Genomic DNA, 19,958 nt, shown 5'->3' on the forward strand with positions numbered 1-19,958 from the left:
GGCATATGTTTTTGGAACATAATAAATCTGAAAGCCCTCAAGCAAAATGCATTTTACCCCTTAAGTATGTATGTATACAGGTTTAACAGAACAAATTGCTTCAAGCTATGGCAGAAGCATGAATGTAAATTGATCTTCTACAAAAAGTAGCCAAGCCCAGTGTTCTGTAAAGATAAAAGCGTAACTGTAGTATCCAGAGTGCAGTGGTTTCTCCATTGAACTCTTCTTCAGCTCTTCTCTTTTTTTAAGAATCACCTGTTCCCAAAATGAGCCGAAGCCAATCAGTTTATGGGGTCTCTAGTGTTAGATCTGGCAAAGGGTTTAGTGCATCCTCCTTAGGACAAAGCAACAGGATCAGCAAAAGCTCAGCCTCTGTATCTCAGAGTCAATGGGGTGGTGCAGGTGCCAGTTTTGGGAGCAGAAGCCTCTTTCAGTTGGGTAATGCAGCTGGGGGTCAAAGGATATCATCTGCTAGTGGAAGCAGACTCAGACAGGGCTCATCCTTAGCATTTGGTGGGTCTGGTGGTGCTGGAAGCTTTTCTGGTTCCGGGGCTTCTTTTCCATCTGCAGGCATCATAAATGTGACCGTTAACCAAAACCTCCTGGCACCAGTGAAAAATCTGGAAATAGATCCAAACATTTCTGTCGTAAAAAAGGAAGAAAGAGAGAAAATCAAGACTCTGAACAACAAATTTGCATCTTTCATTGACAAGGTACATGACTACACAAAATCATATTATATAATCTGTTTAGTTATTTATCACTAATATAGTATTATATGGTTTTGTTTGTGCTAGGCATCTATTCAATTTCTTTATGTTCATAATGTTACTGGTTTCTTATACATTGTTAGGTTAGGTTCCTTGAGCAGCAAAATAAAGTGCTAGAGACCAAATGGAGCCTCTTGCAGCAACAAGGAGGTCAAGGAGCTCCTAAAAGTGACATTGATGGCATTTTTAATGCATATATAAATAGTCTGAGAAGCCAGTTGGACAACATAAACAATAACAAGGGTCGCCTCAATGGAGAACTGCAAAACATGCAGGACCGAGTGGAGGACTTAAAAAACAGGTATGTCTATTACAAATAACATTTGTTAGGATAGGGCGTGATGATCTATGACAATGAAGACTAGCAATTAAAGTTTATCTGGAAATAATTATCAATGTTTAGTTTTGTTAAGGTTTTCAGGGATTACTTATGTGAGCACTTGCATTTATTTCATTAGCTCACCCTGGATCTCATGTTAATTCTAATTCTGATACTAATTAACCTGTGCTGTTTGGAGATGAATGAAAACATTCATCAAGCAGATGAAAAACCTTGAAAATGAGCTCTGCTGCAGTTGTACATCTGACTTGCACACACAAAAAAAGAAAACATATGCACAGACTGTAGGTGTGTATCAGTCCAAAGGTAAGTACACACTGTATATGTTTGAAAACAGGTACTTCGTTTAATGTCATCCAGAATCAAGTGTGCTACATATGACATTACGTCTAGGTTAATAGCAGTGAGTGTCAATTGGGGACATCAGAGACAGGGCAAATACAAAGCTACAAAACAAACTACAAGAAAATATAGAAAAATATCTCCCTCCATTCTCTTAACTCAGTAACATACTCTGACACACACTCATACCAACACCTCTACCCACACACGCCAAAATCATATACGAACACACAGATTCACGTTAACACCATACACTAACATACACACACTCTAACACAATATGCTGACACATACAGTTGAACAGTTATTATAGTTTGTTTTATATAGCGCAATCATACTCCTCAGCACTACATAATGGGTAAACAGGATATAACAAGTAGTGCATTCCTCTTACCTAGCACAGAGCCCTGTCTTCAGTGCAGCTCACACTCTCTGTGTGAGATGCCATGCTGCTGCCACCCTACTACTATGTTACGTGGCTCCACCAGGCACCTTAGTTACCAGGGACCTGGGTGACATGCACATGCAACACCTATCTTAGTGCCCCTATTTCGCTATATCTCTAGCTGTGCAGGGGAGGACTCTTCAAGCCCCCTCTAACAATACAAGATAGAGGCGCATGTAAAACAACTTTGTTCTTGGATTATTTGTCTACGAGATTCCTCATGTTTGACTATATCACCTATGTCCTTACTATAAGTATGTAAGCATTTTTTTTGTCCGTAGTTAAGGATGCAAATGTGGTTTCAGCAATTTAAAATATGCTATTCATTTTGCATTTAAAAACTTTTGTTGACAGAAGGAAACTGTAAAAAATCATTTAACAAAGCTTTCTTGGAAATACATTTTTAGAAAACAATTTGAACCTTGTTTTGGGTTTTGAAGGTAGTTCAGATAATACCCTTCTTGGCCCAATGATGTTAGAACCTTCAGTTGAAAGTAATACCTGTTATTACAAAATTATATAGAGTCATAGACATAACAGCTTGCGGCGCCATATTACATCACATGAATCAGTCATTCTTGGGTCTATTCACCAAAGGGAGATTTGATAGGAGAGTTTTGCTTTCAATTCCCTCACTGCATTATACATTATGAAGGGCCAGCTCTAGTTAGCTTCTGCGGCAAGAAATGCTTAGCTGATCCTTTATTATCTATAGTTAAATTATTAAAATTGCCGTACCCATTATACTAGGGGTGTGCAATGTCCAGCTCGTGCGAGCTGTATAAGGCCCGCAACATCATTTGGTATGGTCCTGCCAAGGCAACCTTAGGCGGCCGCACGACCACCAGAGCTGCCTTTAATGAATGGCAAAAGAAGCAGCAATCGCAGTCCTGGGGGTTGCAACTGAGATCGTGTCCGCAGGGGCCTGCTGCTCACCTGTGAGTTGCTCACACACTATGCAAGCAATGTCTCTTGTACCACCATGGGGATGCGGATCCCCATGCTGGGTTCCTGCTTCCACTGGGCGGTAAAAGAAAAGTTGTGCGAGCAGGGAAGCACGGATAAATCTGCAGTTCAGGTAATGGGGTGGAGGTGGGTGTATGAATTACTATGTGTGATTGAGTGAATGAATGAGTATATGAATGAGGGGATATTTGTGAATGAGTATATGTGAATGAATATCTGTGGATGAGAGAATGAATGAGTATCTGCAAATAAATCAATTATTTGTGAATAAGTGAATGTGTGTGATAGCATGAATGTGTAAGTAGGGGAGAAGCATGGCACAGGGAGGCTGTTTGAGGCAAAGATGCCACATGGAGACTGTTTGAGGCAAAGATGAGTTCAGCATTTTAGTTAAGTATGCGTAAAACTGTGTTTTACAACCCCAACTTAGCATAATGTATATATAAATAGCAAGTGTGTTTATAAATTAAATTGTGTTAAAAAGATGTGCAAAATGGATGATGCTTCTTTTAAATGTCATACTGAGTTACAAAAATTGTTATTAATTGGTCAAAGTTCCAAAAGTCCCATGCCTCTAACCGCATCCTTTTATGCGTTTTTGAATATTAGGAGGTATGGAATATAGAAATCCTAAAGCAGACATGCAACCCACAAAAGCTTTACATGAATCAATATAGCATACATTATGTTGTGGCTTTCAGTCTGGCCACTGTCATAATAATTCGCCGTGGCCTTATGTTTGCACTCATGTAGCACTCCTTTAATTCCTGATTGAACCACTAAGTATAGGAAACAAAGGCAAAAAAAGTATCACTCATTAAGTTTGTGTAAGAAAACCCTTACATTTTTGTTTGAGAAGCATGTTTTAATTGACATCTAAAACCACCGTCATGTATGTCTAAGACCATGATAATATACTGGTTTTGTGAATATGTGCATAAAATGTTTCATGTTTTAACCTGGTATAACTTACTTGTGTCTAAAAAGGTATGAGGATGAAATCAACGCACGCGCAGGAGCGGAGAATGAGTTTGTTTTACTTAAAAAGGTAAAGCCCTTATATTGCAAAGTCAATAACAAAAATTATAACAAAAATAAAGAATAAGAATGAGAAAATACTGTTATTACATAACAGTATTTTCTCATTCTTATTCTTTATTTTTGTTATAATAAAGAATAAGAATGAGAAAATACTGTTATTACATAACAGTATTTTCTCATTCTTATTCTTTATTATAACAAAAATAAAGAATAAGAATGAGAAAATACTGTTATGTAATAAAACCAAAGTAAATAAACAAACTGTGAAAGATCACAGTCATTTATTATAGATATGTATGCTGGGAGTTCTCCTTTTCTTCTGGAGTAATATATAACCACATGGGCTAGAAATAAGATGTTAATATGTTTGTTATGGAACATTTCTTTAGGATGTGGATGCTGCTTATTTAGCCAAGGTGGAGCTAGAAGCAAAAATGAATGCGTTAATTGAGGAGATCAACTTCTTGAGAGCTCTCTACGAAACGGTAAACATTATTCTTCCTGGGTAATGTAAAGCAGGAACATTGAGAAACAATATCAAACCACATACAACAATGTACTTGCACACACTCCTGTAATAAAAAAAATGATCCATGTAATAATCGCTAAATGATATTTCAAGGGCATTTAAAGTAGTATGGATCAAATGTAAAGAATTAAATAATTATTTCCAGACACTATTAAGAGGTCATCAGGAAAAAAACAACAGATCAAGATGATTTCTTAACGCTTATAGTGGTTACTGATTCAGAGCTATCCCGTTAGTTAAAGTTGCAATGTTGTATTTTCAGGAACTTGGAGAGATTAAAGACCAGATATCAGACACATCAGTCATTCTCTCAATGGACAACAACAGATCTTTGGACCTTAATGACATTGTCGCTGAAGTTAAGGCACAGTATGAAGAACTTGCAAATAGGAGCAGAGCGGAGGCAGAAGAAGCATATCAAAACAAGGTACCAAAGCCATTTAGACCAGTTACACAAGGGCATGACATTGTTTATCCACCAATTTGTCTCTGATCCTAAAAATTGAGCCATTCCATATGAATATTAGGTCTGCCTAATGTTGACCAAGAATTTGCTCACCAGCAGCAATGGTTTTTGCTACAGAACGGTTAATATTTCTACTTATATTTATGAAAATCCTATTTAAGTTGTTAAATGTTAACATATTTAACACATTTGATCTGCTTTTTTACCAACAGTACAAGCAGTTGCAAGCCGCAGCAGGCCAACATGGAGATGACCTAAAAAACGTAAAAAATGAAGTTTCCCAGCTTAATCGATCTATTCAAAGACTAAAGGCTGAAATCGATAATGTGAAAAAACAGGTAAAGTTCTTAGACCATGGATTTCTGTAGCTGATCTTGCTGATATTAGAGGATTTTCCAATTTGTTTGTCAACGTATCTTATAGCATTCTTTAGCTTTTTAATTCTATATAGCTCATCTATCCGGTTATACATATGTATAGTTAGTTATAGTTACATAGGTAGGGGTTAGTGACCCAAAAATCATTATCTAGGATTTGGTAGCTTTTCCAGCCTCTAAACTACAGTTCCCATGATCCTCTGCTAACAATTTTATATATTAAATACTTTATTACAAATTACAATGGCAGAGTTAAAATACCGGTAAACGAATTACAAAAATGAAAGTAACATATGCCACCGTATTGTATCTGCATATTAAATAAAAATAAACAAAACATTGCCAAGAGAAGTCATAGAGGGGAGTCAAATAAATAAATAGAAAGTAGTCAACTTTGTAGTTGATTTGTACAAGGTATTTGTATTTTGTATTTGTATTTAGCTTATTTAGCCAATTATCCCAGGTACTATACTTCCTCCTTTGATTACCTTGTGATCAACCTTGATTTCTCCATTCTTATTTGAAATATATGTTGACCATAAGTTGTAGATCAACCACAGCTGAAAAGCTACATCTGGGCTTTCTGTTGGTAGCTAAGCTTGGAGGCACATGATATTAAGTTTTGTAATTATTTCATCAGATTGCTGCACTGCAGGCATCGATTGCTGAGGCTGAGCAGCGTGGGGAGTTTGCTTTAAAAGATGCTCATAATAAGCTAACAGAGCTGGAAGCTGCCCTACAGAAGGCCAAGCAGGACATGGCTCGCCAACTGAGAGAATACCAGGAGCTGATGAACGTGAAACTGGCTCTGGATATTGAGATCGCCACCTACAGGAAACTCCTGGAAGGAGAGGAGAGCAGGTATGTGGCTTGGCTTCACTTGAAAATTACAAAAGTAATGCATGGCAAACATTACGTATGAGTATGAATTAAATTAGCATTAATAATTGGTCTGTAGTTCTTATTTCTAAAGATTATATGTATACAACCAGATGAATTCAAGCCACCAGATTTATCTGTAGTTCAAATGTTTAAAAAGTTATAGTATTGACTTTTTTATTTCTGTACTTAGAATAAAGAAATAATAAATATTCCACACATTTTAATCAGGACTGGCCCTACCACATAGACAAACTAAGCAGTTTCTTAGGTTGCTGCGTTGTTAAGGGTCATTACCATGAGGTTCCCCCTATGTTACTATGTAAGCAAACATGTGCGTAGAGGAGGGGCTTCCAGAAACATATTTCGTTTTAGGAGCCAGAAACTAGAGAGGTAGTCCTAATTATAATATCTTTAAAACTTTTTTTGGGGTTCCTCTGGCCAAATCAGTGACTAAATATTATTTCATTGCACAGTTGTTATTGTAGAATGAATCTATGACTTCCAATGTATTAAACTACCTAGTTTAACATACAACAGAAATAAATCAATTTAATCAACATCTCTACGTGTGTTTTTGGATACAAAATAATTAGCCAAAATACTTGATTAGATCGTCTCTTGACAAATGTAATGAACTATTGTTTTATTTTTCTTAACAGAATAACTGGGGAGATTACAAATACTGTGAATGTTGGTAAGTATCCCAACGATGTGAACATGTTATGAAGTCGAAGAGTTTTAGTTATTCTAAAAACTGAGCTATGAAGTATACATATATATATAGACTTGTGGTTGTGGGAAGGAACCTTCTTGAACTGACACTACTGAAAAGGGATTCAGCACTCAACTCTATTTTCTGTTATGCTTTATAGATGTGGCAGTACTCAGTAAAAAAATGTATCATTTTGTTCTATATAATAGCAATTAAAAAATGCTTTGGGTGCTAAGTAGTAGAGAACTAAGAAATAACAGTGAATATTTCATCTACAGCTGTAAGTAGCAGTGCCTCTGGATCTGCATTTGGTGCTGGTGCAGGCTACACTTCTGGAGGCTACACTTCTGGAGGCTACACTTCTGGAGGCTACACTTCTGGAGGCAGCATCTCATCTACTAATGCTAGTTCTTCCAACGCTCAAAGAAAGCGGGCTGCCGTGAAAATAATCTCTACCACCGAAAGCCTACAAAGCTATCGGAACTAAATCCACAGTCCAAGAGCTGTAATGCCCCTTTCTACCAATTCCTCAAATAAAAAGGAATTTTATTGTTCCACACTGCTTCAACATTATTAGAGTGAATTTCTGGGTCGAATCACAATACTTGAGTTCTGATACTAACTAGTGATCGTCTACTATAGTTCTGAAATAACCACCCTTAACATATTTGAATACAACATAATTTTGCTATGAATTAAATAGATAGTTCACATTCTTCTGTGTGCTTTTTCTGTTTGTTAATGGTAACAAGTGAATGTGACTCTCGATGTTAATGGTAAAGCTGAATCATCCATTTCCAAATGCACACCTAGAGTTCTACCCAGAGCAGGCCCTAGGATTCAGGTTTTCCTAGTTCCTTGCATGAATTTTGTCTTTGTGTGACAGATTACATGGCTATAGTGGAGAAATAGTTCATTTCTAGTATCTTAATCACAGACTGAGAGAGGCACAACGTACACTTGGGACTAGTTAGCCAATAAAGTGTATGGCCAGGTGGTTAGTCAGAGAGATATTGTGTGGCGTAAAAGGAGGTTCGTGAACTGAGCAACAGAGAACAGGAATTCCAAATGGCTGACACTGGGTTGTATATCTTGCTTCTCAAGTGACTGGATTAGCTGGGTACCAATGAGTAGTTAAAAATATAGGTGGGCAAAGTGTATAGCCCAGCCAAGCATAGCTAGCTATACAATTATGAGATTGTTCTTTTCGCTTATTTTTGTATATTGTAAAACAGTCATGCCCTTGTCTAGAACCCTCAAAATACTTACCAGAGGCACAGAAACCTCATACACTAGTACACCCTTCTGCATGAATTTGCTATTAGAGAAACAACCTTATGGCACATTCCTAATTTGTGTATATGCTAGGTCCATCCTGCATTCTCCCTAAAATAGTGAGAACCGCATAATAACCCACTGTGGGCGCTATGAAACGCACCTTGCCTATACTCACCGTTAACCTGAAACATACAGTATCTCACAAAAGTGAGTACACCCCTCACATTTTTGTAAATCTTTTATGATGTTTTTTCATGTCACAACACTGAAGAAATGACACTCTGCTACAATGTAAAGTAGTGAGTGCACAGCTTGTATAACAGTGTAAATTTGCTGTTCCTACACACAGCCATTAATGCAACAAAAGTGAGTACAACCCTAAGTAGTGGCACCTCATGGCAAATGTGTCATGACAAGTGTGTCTTGCCTACAGTCAAGCATGGTGGTGGGAGTGTCATGGTCTGGGCCTGCATGATTGCTGCCGGCACTGGGGAGATACAGTTCATTGAGGGAACCATGAATGCCAACGTGTACTGTGATATACTGAAGCAGAGCATGATCCCCGCCCTTTGGAGACTGGGCCACAGGGCAGTATTCCAACATGATAACGACCCCAAACACACCTCCAAGACGACCACTGCCTTGCTAAAGAAGCTGAGGGTAAAGGTGATGCACTGGCCAAGCATTCCATTGAAGAGAGGGACATCAAGGTGAGAAAGAGGTACCAAGACATCTTAGTTCAAACGATGAATTGTCCCTCCTAAAGTGGGACATTTGGGAGATATGCTTCAAAGGATTCAGAGTGTTGTAGCGCTTACCTGTCTAAGTACTGTGACAAACCCTGTAGCACAAGGTCCATAAATGCCACAGTTAGGGGTCTTAAGCACAGTCCTCCATGGCAATCAGAGTTAGGAACACCAGCTTGTAGCAAAAACAGTACTTTACTTTTAACTGCTCAAACCCCAAAACCAAATCACAAAAAGAAAAACCTAGCTCCCGGTTCGAGCCCTCTCTAACTAAACTATGCTGGGCCAGACTGACCAGTCTAATCACCCACTAACTTGACCTCCCAGCCAGACCCAGCTAAGCCAGGCTCTGGAAAACCTACCCTAGACAGTACACAAAGGCTCCAGGTAGGTAATGCCTCACTTGGCTCAGGGATGGGCCTCTCCTTGCCCTGGTCCTCTTCCCCCAACAGTCTCTCTGATTATCAGGTTTTTTTTAATGCCCAGCACCTGTGCCTGATGCCGGCCCCATAGGAATCCCGGACCGGATCCTGCAGACTTCTAGCCTCCTGGAAAAGCCAGCATGGATTTTCCACAGAATGGGGGAACGGAGCATTGCCCCACCCTGCTCTTCAATTGCTCCACCTCAGGGACCCATATTTTTGATCTGGATAACACCTGTACCAAAATGTCAAACTAAGCATCTCCCTGGGGTTTACAGTGTCACAGTACATATGATCTGCCATCTGTGACATTATTTAACCCGTTAGGTCATGTCATGTTTGATCATGTAAAACATAGTCAAAGAGACACATCTGGAAAGTTTCAGTGCTTCTAGGTAATAAATGCAAATAACCAGCTTATTAGATGTATGCCCAACAGCTACGGGAAGACAATAGATACTGCCTAATTAGCTAAAAACAAAATGCATAAAGGACAAATAAAAATATAGAAACAATAGTTAAAAAACTTAAGTGAAGGTTCAAGAATACCCATACCTGGTTGACTGGAACTTTCTATATGGGTTTGCTCATAACCATCTCCCTGGGCAAACCAACATTTCGGTTGCCTTGCTTATGAAGAACGGAGAAGTATTAAGTAAAGTCAAGCTGGCTCAAACTCCTACTCCAATACAGTACTTTTGCCAGTATGAATCAGGTCTGTACATGTAATAAGGTCCAGGGCAAGGTACCCAGCAGGGCTCTCAACCCATAGCATCATATCACCACTCTCCAACAGCATTGGGGCACTGGACGCAAAGGAGGGAGTGTAATAAGAGGTCTATGCAAGCATGTGCTTAAACTTCTAGCAAGCTATGGTGTTTGTTGGAGCCCTAAGGTTAGTCTGGGCCACAAGAAACTGCCTTTTTTGCCTTATGTTTAGGACAACCTTGACATTGGTACAAGTAAGGACTTTTAAACAACGGATGGCTCATTCGCCTCTACCTTAAACTAAAGTATTAGAAATTGTAAGACCCTTTTCAATTTGATTTTCTTCAAACGTGTGAAAATTAAGAAGAAAAAGTAAAATAAAAAACAAAAACATGTAAGTGTTTTGATAACATAGCATCACTCATAACAACCAAAAACTAAAAAAAACATATTTTTTCTGATTGGTAGTAAGTAATAAATCAGTCTATGATTATATTATATATTTTACATCCCATGTTACAGATTATTTATGTATCTTGTTTAAATTGCTACGAACAAGCTGAACATTTACCTTACAGGCATGCCAAACGCATTAGAAATAAAAAAATGTTTCCAGGAAGCTTTAATTTGCATTAACAAAGGACATAGATCTATAATTATTATTGAGTAATCCCTGTAATGTATTATGTAATGAACAGTCCTGCCACGCTTATCATGATATTGCTTTGAAAACAAGAAACCATGTATTTTTCCTCATACCCGGGCCCCACAATGTAACCCTGTTTATTACAGTATTTTTAACCCAACCTGTTGAAGTAGGGGAACCTGTTGTAATAAGGCATGGAATGGCTAAACTAGAATTGGCCTACTTTTGGACCTCAGCATAAAAATACTGAGAGAAAACCATTTGAAATAAAGATCATTAACTATTTCCACACTAAGGGCACTGAATTAAACACAGACATAGGATTCCTGGCACCTTCCCAGAACGTCATATGCCATTTCTTTGATTGTATTCTCTTATGCAGTTATGCATTCTCTTCGTTTAACAGGCATCACTTTATTTATTTGTCTAAAGATAGATGTATGAGTTTTTTGTTTTTAACAATACCATTATCATTGTCACTACCCCTCCAAATTCTTTTCACACTGGCTAAACTAATTTTTGTTACACGTTCACTTATTAACGCTTATGAGCACTTTTGCTTAACATTTATACTACTGGATTAACACTGCTATCCCAAGCTACAGAATTTAAAAGCAAATATTTGGGAAATTCTTCATAATATGACTATACTGAATAAGTGCACCAAAAACTAAGCCAAAATATAGATTAGCAAAGCAATGGTTAATCTTTAGACAATCCACAGTATCCACAGGCAAGATGCTGAATACAAGATTTACTGTGAATTTGAAGCACAGTTAAAATTCCAAGTTAAGGAGAACAAGAAAGAACCTGTTACAAAACACCTATGGTGTCTATGGACAAAATAACTCTTGGAACACAACCTATGGGAGTACTTGGGAGCATACTTTGGAACTCTCCAGGTTTGACCCGGAGATCTCTGGGTGAAGCACTGCTTCACCAGGTCAACACACAAAATCTCCAGGTCGCGGGAGCGGGGTCTTGACACGCCCCACGCTCCCCGCCCATTTCCCCTTTAAATGGGGGTGTTTCCCATGATGTCAGCAGGAACGCCCACTGACATCAGCAGGACCGCCCACCAACATCAGCAGTACCTCCCGCTGATGTCAGTGGGCAGTCCTTGCCGCATACCGCAAGAAGTTCCCAGGTATGCTTGGGAGTTCTCCCTGGAAATGCACCCTAACTGAAAATAAAATGTTAGACAAATGGGCCAAAAATTATTCAGACACATATACAGTGTGTATAAAAAAATTGTTGCAGTATTTTTCAAATTGTTATAACCTTGAAAATATTTCAGTCTCTATAAAGTCATCTATCTTTATTCCTCCTTAGTGTGTTTTGTTAGCAAGTTTTTTCACAATAGTACTAGTGATACTGGTGCAAAGTATAAAAAGTGGTCTTATCACCATCACAGCCAACAGAGTGGTCCGACCTAGTTCTAGTTTACACAGTGCTTCAACTTTACACAGTGGTTAAATAATGTCTAATCAATAAGCTGTAAAGAAATATTTCTTTCTGCTATTAATGCTTTTTCTTGTATAGCATAGGATAATAATATTTCCAACTTTTTTGTGCACCTTAAAATATTCTGCAATAACATAAGGCCTTTTCTATTGCATATATAGGTACTTTAATATACATACTTTACATGTAAGAAAAACAAAAAGTGCACTTACCCAGAGCTGCACAGAACTACAGGCAACTTAAAAAAGGGCTGTACTATAATAAAATTAGCAAGACGTAAATTGACCTAGAACTCCCTTAAACTCTACATGACTTATAGATGTGTGATTGACAGAGCAATGAGATGATTTGACTGACAGGCATGCATGCTCATACGGCCAACTCTACCGAAAGACTGGATGAACACCACATCAGTATTAGAGCTTAACCTTATAGCAAGTTGATGGCAACTTGGCCGAATTTTACACATGTCCAACTTGACAGCACATGACTAATTTATGATGTGACTGACATCTTGGACTTTAGTGACTTGAACTGCTTATTGGCATTAACCATCATTAGCACACATCCATTTAGCTACCTTTAAGCCCAATCAAAACAATGAACAATTGTGTTACTTACTAACCACTAACAATGTATACATAATACTAAGCTAACCATAGTGAAAATGTATGTTTAAGGACGGTCCATTACTCACATTCAGTTCATATGCAAAGATTTATAGCCCTTGTTACTATGTCATTCTGGCATGAATGTGCCTTAGTTTTATGGTTCCCCTTTCTCCCTGTGCCCTGTAGAGCTGAAAACATTCTACAGGTAATACACCTCCTTTTATACACCTCCTTTTTTGACGTCCAAAAAATAATGGTCATGCATTAAGGGCACAATATTAAAATCTTGGGCATGGGGCAAAATGTCTTGTTAAATCTGAAACATGACATTATCACCGTCAACATCTGTCCATGTAGCCCTGAGAGTGTGAGACTGGTTTTCTTATATTTTTTTTTCCATCTACTGGCTTTCAAAAAGCTGTCTTTGCATCCTAAAAGCCTTGAAGCAATGTCATTCTTTGAATTTCAGTTTAGTGGGAGTTTAGGGGGAAAAAAAATATGTGGGCTTCCAGGCATGTCAGGTTAATGAATTATGTAAACTGATCTCCTCACACCAATGCAGACCAAGCACAGAGTATATAAAAGAGGGACGTTTAACTTGATCCTCAGAGGGGATCTGTCTCCTTCAGTCCACATTACTTTTCTTTCATTTTTTAACTTCAACGCAAAATGAGTCAGTTTAAACAATTTTCAAAGTCTGGAGGCTTTAGCTCATTCTCTGTATCAAGAGGCAGTGGTGGAGGTTCTGCAGGGTCTGTTGGAGGTGGCTTTGGTAGCAGAAGTCTTTATAACCTAGGTGGTAGGAAGACCATTTCTATCAGTACTTCAAATGCACAAAGTGGATTTGGAGGTGGAGATGGAGGTTTTGGCATAGGATTTGGTAGTGGTGGTGGTGGTGGTGGTGCAGGTGGTGGTTTTATTGGAGGTAGAGGAGCAGGTGGATATGGATCACTTGGAGGTCAAGGTTTTCCTGGAGGCCCTGGTATCCAAGAAGTACAAGTTAATGTTGGTCTTTTGACACCACTGAATTTGGAATTTGACAAAGATATTCAAAAAGTTAGAGTGGAGGAACGAGAACAGATCAAAACCCTAAACAATAAGTTTGCATCCTTCATTGATAAGGTAAGGTTCTTATTTATCACAATATAGAATGCTTGTTAAAATTAAACATCTTATATACATCTTACATACCCAGTGTTTACTGCTATAAAATTATGAACAATAGTAGAGTATGTTCTGTGTTAGGCATGATGGCTTTGAACATGGGTAAAACAATGTGTACAATATGAGCAACCATCCATGCTCAAATTATTCTTGTGTGCGTTTTAAAAAGCCATATGGAATTTTTCATTCATTAAACTTTTTTTGTGTTAGGTTCGTTTTCTTGAGCAACAAAACAAAGTATTGGAGACAAAATGGAATCTTTTGCAAGAACAAGGAGGACAACTGAAAGGGTCACGTAAAGGCAGCATCGAACCTCTCTTTGATGCCTATATCACTAGCCTAAAGAGGCAGTTGGATGCTTTGCACAATGACAAGTTTAGACTTGATGGGGAGCTAAGGAATATGCAAGACTTGGTTGATGATTTTAAGAACAAGTGAGTTTTTTTAGTTTTTTTTATTTGTGTTTATTTTTATTATAATGCACCATAGATTAGCTACAAACTATTAATGCCTTATTTATTCTTTATCTAGGTATGAAGATGAAATTAATAAGAGAACATCAGCAGAAAACGAATTTGTTGTTATCAAAAAGGTAAGACCTAGTCTTAAAATGTGATTATGTATTTGCCCCATTTTGAGTAATTCTGATGAAATACATAAAATCAGTTGAAAAATGTTGCCAGAGAAGGGCCACTTTTTTTCTATTAATTAAAATGATTTAAGTCTAGCAGCTGTGGTCCGATGACTTCTGTCCCTCGTGATTTAGTAAGGAAGCAGGGGGATCTGTGGCACCATACTCCTTCCTGGTAGCATGATTTGTGGAAGCTCAGACCTCTAGTTAAACAATAGCTGGGCCCTCAAGGTACACATGGAGCAGTGAAAGTAGATCAAGAGTGTCATCTAAATCACTCTGCTACCTAGCATCCCATTTAAGACACTTGAACAAAGACTTTCCCTTACAGCTAAACACTGAAGGAGAAATTAGTATGAACGTAAACTGGCTAGGATTCCCCAATTTTTTTGGATGAACTAATTTAGTCACCAATCTGGTTACTTGAAGAAAAACATAAATGTCTCAAACAAACTATATAAGAGTGAGGTAGCTTTGAGGATAATTGACTGCTTTAATATGGCTCTTGTTTCACTTAATGCAGTCGATGTTCTAACATGTATAATGTTTTTCTCACTTCATTGAGTGTGTTATTAAGAGAATACATTTTGGAGATGATGTAATTCCACAATTGCTTTAATATGCATTAGTGGGACTATTGCAGTAGTTTGTAGTGCTTTAATTATTGCAGTAGTTTGTAGTGCTTTAATTATTCAATATTAACCTCGATGGAGAAAATATCTCCATGCTTTCCATTTATTTATTTAAGTTAACTTAGATAGAGTGCACATTAAACAATAATATGTGGTGGGACATAAAATAAAAAGTACAAGGTGTTGTAGTGTACTAAACAATGGAGTGCTATGTCAGCAGTAGATATATGTCCATCCATGCCATGGTGCTGATAAATGTTTATGTTATTTAGGATGTTGATGCTGCCTACATGGGTAAAGTGGAACTGGAGGCCAAGGTTGATGCCTTAACTGATGAGATCAACTTCCTGAGGACCTTCTACGAAGCAGTAATGCATATATTATTTTGTTTGTTACTTAAACAGTGGAAACATTTATGCACTATAGATTAGTTAATAAGCTAAAATATATCTGGAAGACCCACAAACTGACCTGTTATATGTGTTTGTTAGGAGTTACAACAGTTACAAGCACAGATCTCTGATACCTCAGTCGTCCTTTCAATGGACAATAACCGAGCTCTAGACTTGGATGGCATCATTGCTGAAGTGAAGGCTCAGTATGAGGATATTGCTAAGAGGAGCCGGGCAGAGGCTGAAGCTGTTTACCAAGTCAAGGTAATCTATGTTAATAACATGGGAGTTATTTACTTACAATTATACACTATGTTAATGACATTAAGACAACTTAGTTAACAGTTTAAACTGGGTTAAGGACCTTGAGAGTTATGTAAGAAGACACGGTTTTTAGATTACTTATAAAGTTAAGGTTGACAATATTTGTGATTCTATGGCTTTTCACCTACTTAAAGGGTTTAAGACCAATAACAATGAAGCTTCCTACAAAGGTGAAGTTTGTTTATGATAATGATCATATAAAAGGCTATAAGCATAAAAAGACTTGATCATGTCTGTTCCTGATGTTAATGGCAAAGCTATGTCAGAGATGCCCAGGTTGTCTCCCAAAGTCAAGTAAGACTATGTCAAAAACACTAATCACGTTAAAGCATGTTAATAGAGCATACCAACTGAAGAATAAACTCACCAAGTCACGTGAAGGCTTGTTAATGATGCTAGGTCAGTAAAATGTAACAAATGAAAGTAAGTTATGACAAGATCTCTTGATGAGACTTTAATACAACTTACTACCCAAATCTGATTATTTGATAGCAAAATATTAACAGGATTGATAGACAAAAGAAAATTGAAAAGTGATATATCATTTAGTTAATGTGCTGTCTATATTAATAATGTGTTTTTCTACAGGTTAAGGAATTGCAAGCATCTGCAGGAGAACAAGGGGATGTTTTGCGTAACACCAAGAATGAGATATCCGAGCTGAACCGCAGACTCCAGAGACTGAGAGCTGAAATTGAAAATGTGAAAAAACAGGTAAGAATTATTGAAAAATTTTAATCAAGGTTCAGTGGTAGAATATTGCAAACAAGAACGTGAAAATATTATATAGCACAATTACATAAGTTTAATTTTATACATCTGAAAAATATGTAATTTATGAACCATACACTGTATATTATTTACTTGTAATAGAAAAACCCTTGACATTTTTCGGCTCATTATTTTATTCTTATCCTATGTTCTTCTCAGAATGCCAAATTGCAGACAGCTATTGCTGAAGCAGAAGACCGCGGGGATCTCGTCCTGAAGGATGCCCACACAAAGCTCTCTGAGCTGGAAGCTGCTCTGCAGAAGGCCAAGCAAGAAATGGCTCGCCAACTGAGAGAATACCAGGAGCTGATGAACGTGAAACTGGCTCTGGATGTTGAAATCGCCACCTACAGAAAACTGCTGGAAGGAGAAGAGACAAGGTACTTTACTCGTTTATATTTAAAAGCCATGCGGAATTCAATGTGGAAAAGAGACAAATTATAATAACATTGATGTTACAAAAGCTCTGTCTGTCCTACATTTTTTTCTCTAAATCATGTGTAAGTTGCCTTGCTAAAATGTTAAAGAAGAAATTCCTTATTTTGTTCTGTATTATTGTTTCAGGCTGGCCTCAGACAACAATGTCAGCATTTGTAAGTATTCCTCTTATACCGTAGTTTCCATCCATGTCGTCTATGTATTGGTCATCTGTACAGCACACTGCGAATAGCTTTTAAATATATAATGCACAGTGTTAAAATTAAGACCAGTGTAAATAGGCCTATCACAAAGACCATAGTGTATCTTAAAACAGAAATATTGTTTGAAACAGAAATATTCAGCAACATAAACGTAATACCAAGTGTAAGAGCCTAATATTGTACGTCCAGTGATAAGTAGAATATTTGATGGTAAATAGATAAATGGTATGAGCGCAACATTTTTTTCCCTACAGCTGTGATCAGTGGAAAATACTCTCAAGGAGCCGGTGGCAGCAGCGGTGGAGCCGGTTTTAGCATTGGTGGTGGATTTGCAAGTGGAGGAAGCGGAGGAAGTTCCAGTGCTATATTTACTTCAGCGAGTGGCGGTGGAGGATTCACCTCTGCTAGCCGCAGCGGTGGCAGCTCCGCTGTGAGGTTTTCATCCAGCCAGTCAAGCTATAGAAGTTAAATTTTAGTAGCAAGGCAGCACTGCTATCTGCAAAATATCTCAACGTGTATGGCGTAAAAATACAGAGCCTTGAAATTATGATATTCTTCTGACCCCATCCTTGCATTCTCTAAAACTCAGCCCTTATTTTGAATTTGCTGTATAACCCCTTAATGACAAAGCCCTTACATGTATGGGCTCAAAATGCATTGTTTTCAATGGGTTTAGGGGCCGCCCATTGTCCTTAAGGGGTTAATGAACATCTTAACAGGAACAGAACCTCAGAGCACTAAGGGATGCAAGTGATGGATTAAAATCGGTCAAAAGAACAGTTACATGAGATATCCAATTTTTGTCCTAATTGCCTCACTTACTGGTTTTCCAACTAAATAAAGAGTAACACCATGATAAATGAAATTTGTTTTATCTTGACTATACTATCTTGATGAATTAATTCATTCCATTTCTCGCTGTATGGTGCCTATATCATGGATTAAAAAGAACCACATTGTCTGCTCCATTATACATTTGATAATCTCTCTCTTCCCTTCATTAAAATCCTAATTCTTAATAGGTATTTGTTTTACTGCTGTCAGATAGAAGCTAGATCATATGTTTTGGAGGTGATATTATTATCAATTTTGCATAATGGTGTATGAAGAAGTGAGTTATAGATATTAACATCAGTGACGTTCATCACATCTTGGCCGAGATACTATTACCAGAAATACATGTAGCCCCAAAATAGAGTTCAGTTATTTGATTGCTATAGCATAGTGGAAATGCTCCACATTAGTCTTTATAGGAGCTGCCTAACTCCAGTCCTCGAGGGCCACAAAGAAGCCCAGAATTCTGTATATTCTTGCCCTAAACCAAGCAGTTTAATAGTTGTTAACTCAAATGGCTGTGCTCAAGCTAGGTTATCCAAAATGTTGGCCCGTTTTATTTCTTACGATTTTGATCTCTTGCTGGTAAAACATCTGCAGATTAATCTAGAATTAATGGCAGATAGAAACCATTCGGCACATCTAGTCTGCCCTTTTCTTCTGATTTAGGCACTCATTCAGTCATTGCTCTTGTCTTAGGTTCAGAATAGCCATATTGCCTCTTTGATGAATGTTCAAATCCCCTCTCCGTATTAGCCTCTACCACTTCTGTTGGGAGCCTGCTCTACTTATCTGTCACCCTCTAAGTAAAGTAATACTTCCTTGTGTTACTTTATATTTGCTCTGTATTAATTTTTCTCTCATTGTGAAATCTATATAAATGATTACAGAACTTAGTTGCTGGGTCCAAAAGTAACTGCATTAGCCCATCAAGTGACTCATAGCATGGTGCAATATTTGTCTGTACATTTCTCACATGGCCCTGAAGCCAAGTATTATAATAACATGGGATGCATATCTTTCTTATTATAAGTTATCCATTAATTGAACGAGTAGCATGTCATATCGGAGGTAAAAAATATAACTGGATCTAGCATTTGTAATTCTCGTTATATTTTAAAGTTATTTGTATGACCTAGATCATACCTGCATTAATTTAGCAGACTGATCTTCCAGTGGCTGTTTAACATATATCCATACCTGGGAACTTCTGGGGGAGACAAGATGCCACTTCCCTGCCCAGAGAAAGAAGAAACTGACATGGAGATAGGGTAAACAGAACTTTATCTGGGTCAAACTTGGAAGTTCCAACGTCTATATCTATCCACTTAGAACCACGGGTGGGCTGGACCGGGGGATGGGATGGGGCAATTGCCTTGGGGCTGGTCCAAAATTGTTCACAAATGGCCAGGGAGATAGGAATGTTATGTGACTGTGTGGTAAAAGGAATGGCTGCTCAAACAGAAAAAAACTGTGCTAGCGCGTATATGTTACTGAGGGAGGGGCTGATGGGGCCAGTTGGCTTTACCAGCCCTCCCCTGCCTAAAAAAGTAAAATTGATTATGTCCCAGTTTTTTTTTTTTTAAAAAAAGATGAAAATCACTGACAACAAACATATGCATCATTTAAACCAACAATCTCCCCCACTGTGAGATCAACACCACCATATTATACCATATTACAAGATGAACGACAGCATTGTTTACATTATCTCTATGCTTTGTTGGTTAAACACTGGTAACAGGTTCACTCTGCAGCTGGAAGTTTATGAATTCCTCAAGCATACTATCTCTTCTAGCTTGAACAAATATTATACTTAGCTGG

General features: G+C 37.8%; 2 protein-coding genes across 3 annotated transcripts; both read left to right on the forward strand.

Moving 5' to 3' along the window:
• The first annotated feature begins 179 nt into the window (after positions 1 to 179).
• LOC128474002 (keratin, type II cytoskeletal cochleal-like) lies at positions 180 to 7,586 on the forward strand. 2 transcript variants are annotated; one of them, XM_053456240.1, is made up of 10 exons: positions 181 to 713; positions 854 to 1,071; positions 3,851 to 3,911; positions 4,294 to 4,389; positions 4,696 to 4,860; positions 5,112 to 5,237; positions 5,917 to 6,137; positions 6,818 to 6,852; positions 7,149 to 7,235; positions 7,269 to 7,586. In XM_053456240.1, the coding sequence occupies exons 1-10, from the start codon at positions 267 to 269 to the stop codon at positions 7,355 to 7,357; spliced, it is 1,545 nt and encodes a 514-aa protein (XP_053312215.1). In that variant the 5' UTR covers positions 181 to 266; the 3' UTR covers positions 7,358 to 7,586. The 2 variants fall into 2 exon arrangements, with proteins under 2 accessions (XP_053312214.1, XP_053312215.1); XM_053456239.1 differs by having other exon boundaries at positions 180 to 713; positions 7,149 to 7,586.
• Positions 7,587 to 13,338: 5,752 nt separating this feature from the next.
• LOC128474004 (keratin, type II cytoskeletal 5-like) lies at positions 13,339 to 18,183 on the forward strand. The gene is made up of 9 exons (XM_053456241.1): positions 13,339 to 13,867; positions 14,120 to 14,343; positions 14,441 to 14,501; positions 15,445 to 15,540; positions 15,664 to 15,828; positions 16,477 to 16,602; positions 16,819 to 17,039; positions 17,224 to 17,252; positions 17,555 to 18,183. The coding sequence occupies exons 1-9, from the start codon at positions 13,415 to 13,417 to the stop codon at positions 17,767 to 17,769; spliced, it is 1,590 nt and encodes a 529-aa protein (XP_053312216.1). The 5' UTR covers positions 13,339 to 13,414; the 3' UTR covers positions 17,770 to 18,183.
• The last annotated feature ends 1,775 nt before the right edge of the window (positions 18,184 to 19,958 follow it).

The sequence above is a fragment of the Spea bombifrons genome, chromosome 2 (genome assembly GCF_027358695.1).
Source record: "Spea bombifrons isolate aSpeBom1 chromosome 2, aSpeBom1.2.pri, whole genome shotgun sequence".
Classification (NCBI taxonomy): Eukaryota; Metazoa; Chordata; class Amphibia; order Anura; family Pelobatidae; genus Spea; species Spea bombifrons.

Coding starts and splice junctions, on each gene's coding strand:
- LOC128474002 (XM_053456239.1), top strand. CDS start 267: ATGAGCCGAAGCCAATCAGTTTATGGGGTCTCTAGTGTTAGATCTGGC. Junction 714..853: donor TTGCATCTTTCATTGACAAG/GTACATGACTAC, acceptor ATACATTGTTAG/GTTAGGTTCCTTGAGCAGCA. Junction 1,072..3,850: donor GTGGAGGACTTAAAAAACAG/GTATGTCTATTA, acceptor GTGTCTAAAAAG/GTATGAGGATGAAATCAACG.
- LOC128474004 (XM_053456241.1), top strand. CDS start 13,415: ATGAGTCAGTTTAAACAATTTTCAAAGTCTGGAGGCTTTAGCTCATTC. Junction 13,868..14,119: donor TTGCATCCTTCATTGATAAG/GTAAGGTTCTTA, acceptor TTTTTGTGTTAG/GTTCGTTTTCTTGAGCAACA. Junction 15,541..15,663: donor TGAGGACCTTCTACGAAGCA/GTAATGCATATA, acceptor TGTGTTTGTTAG/GAGTTACAACAGTTACAAGC.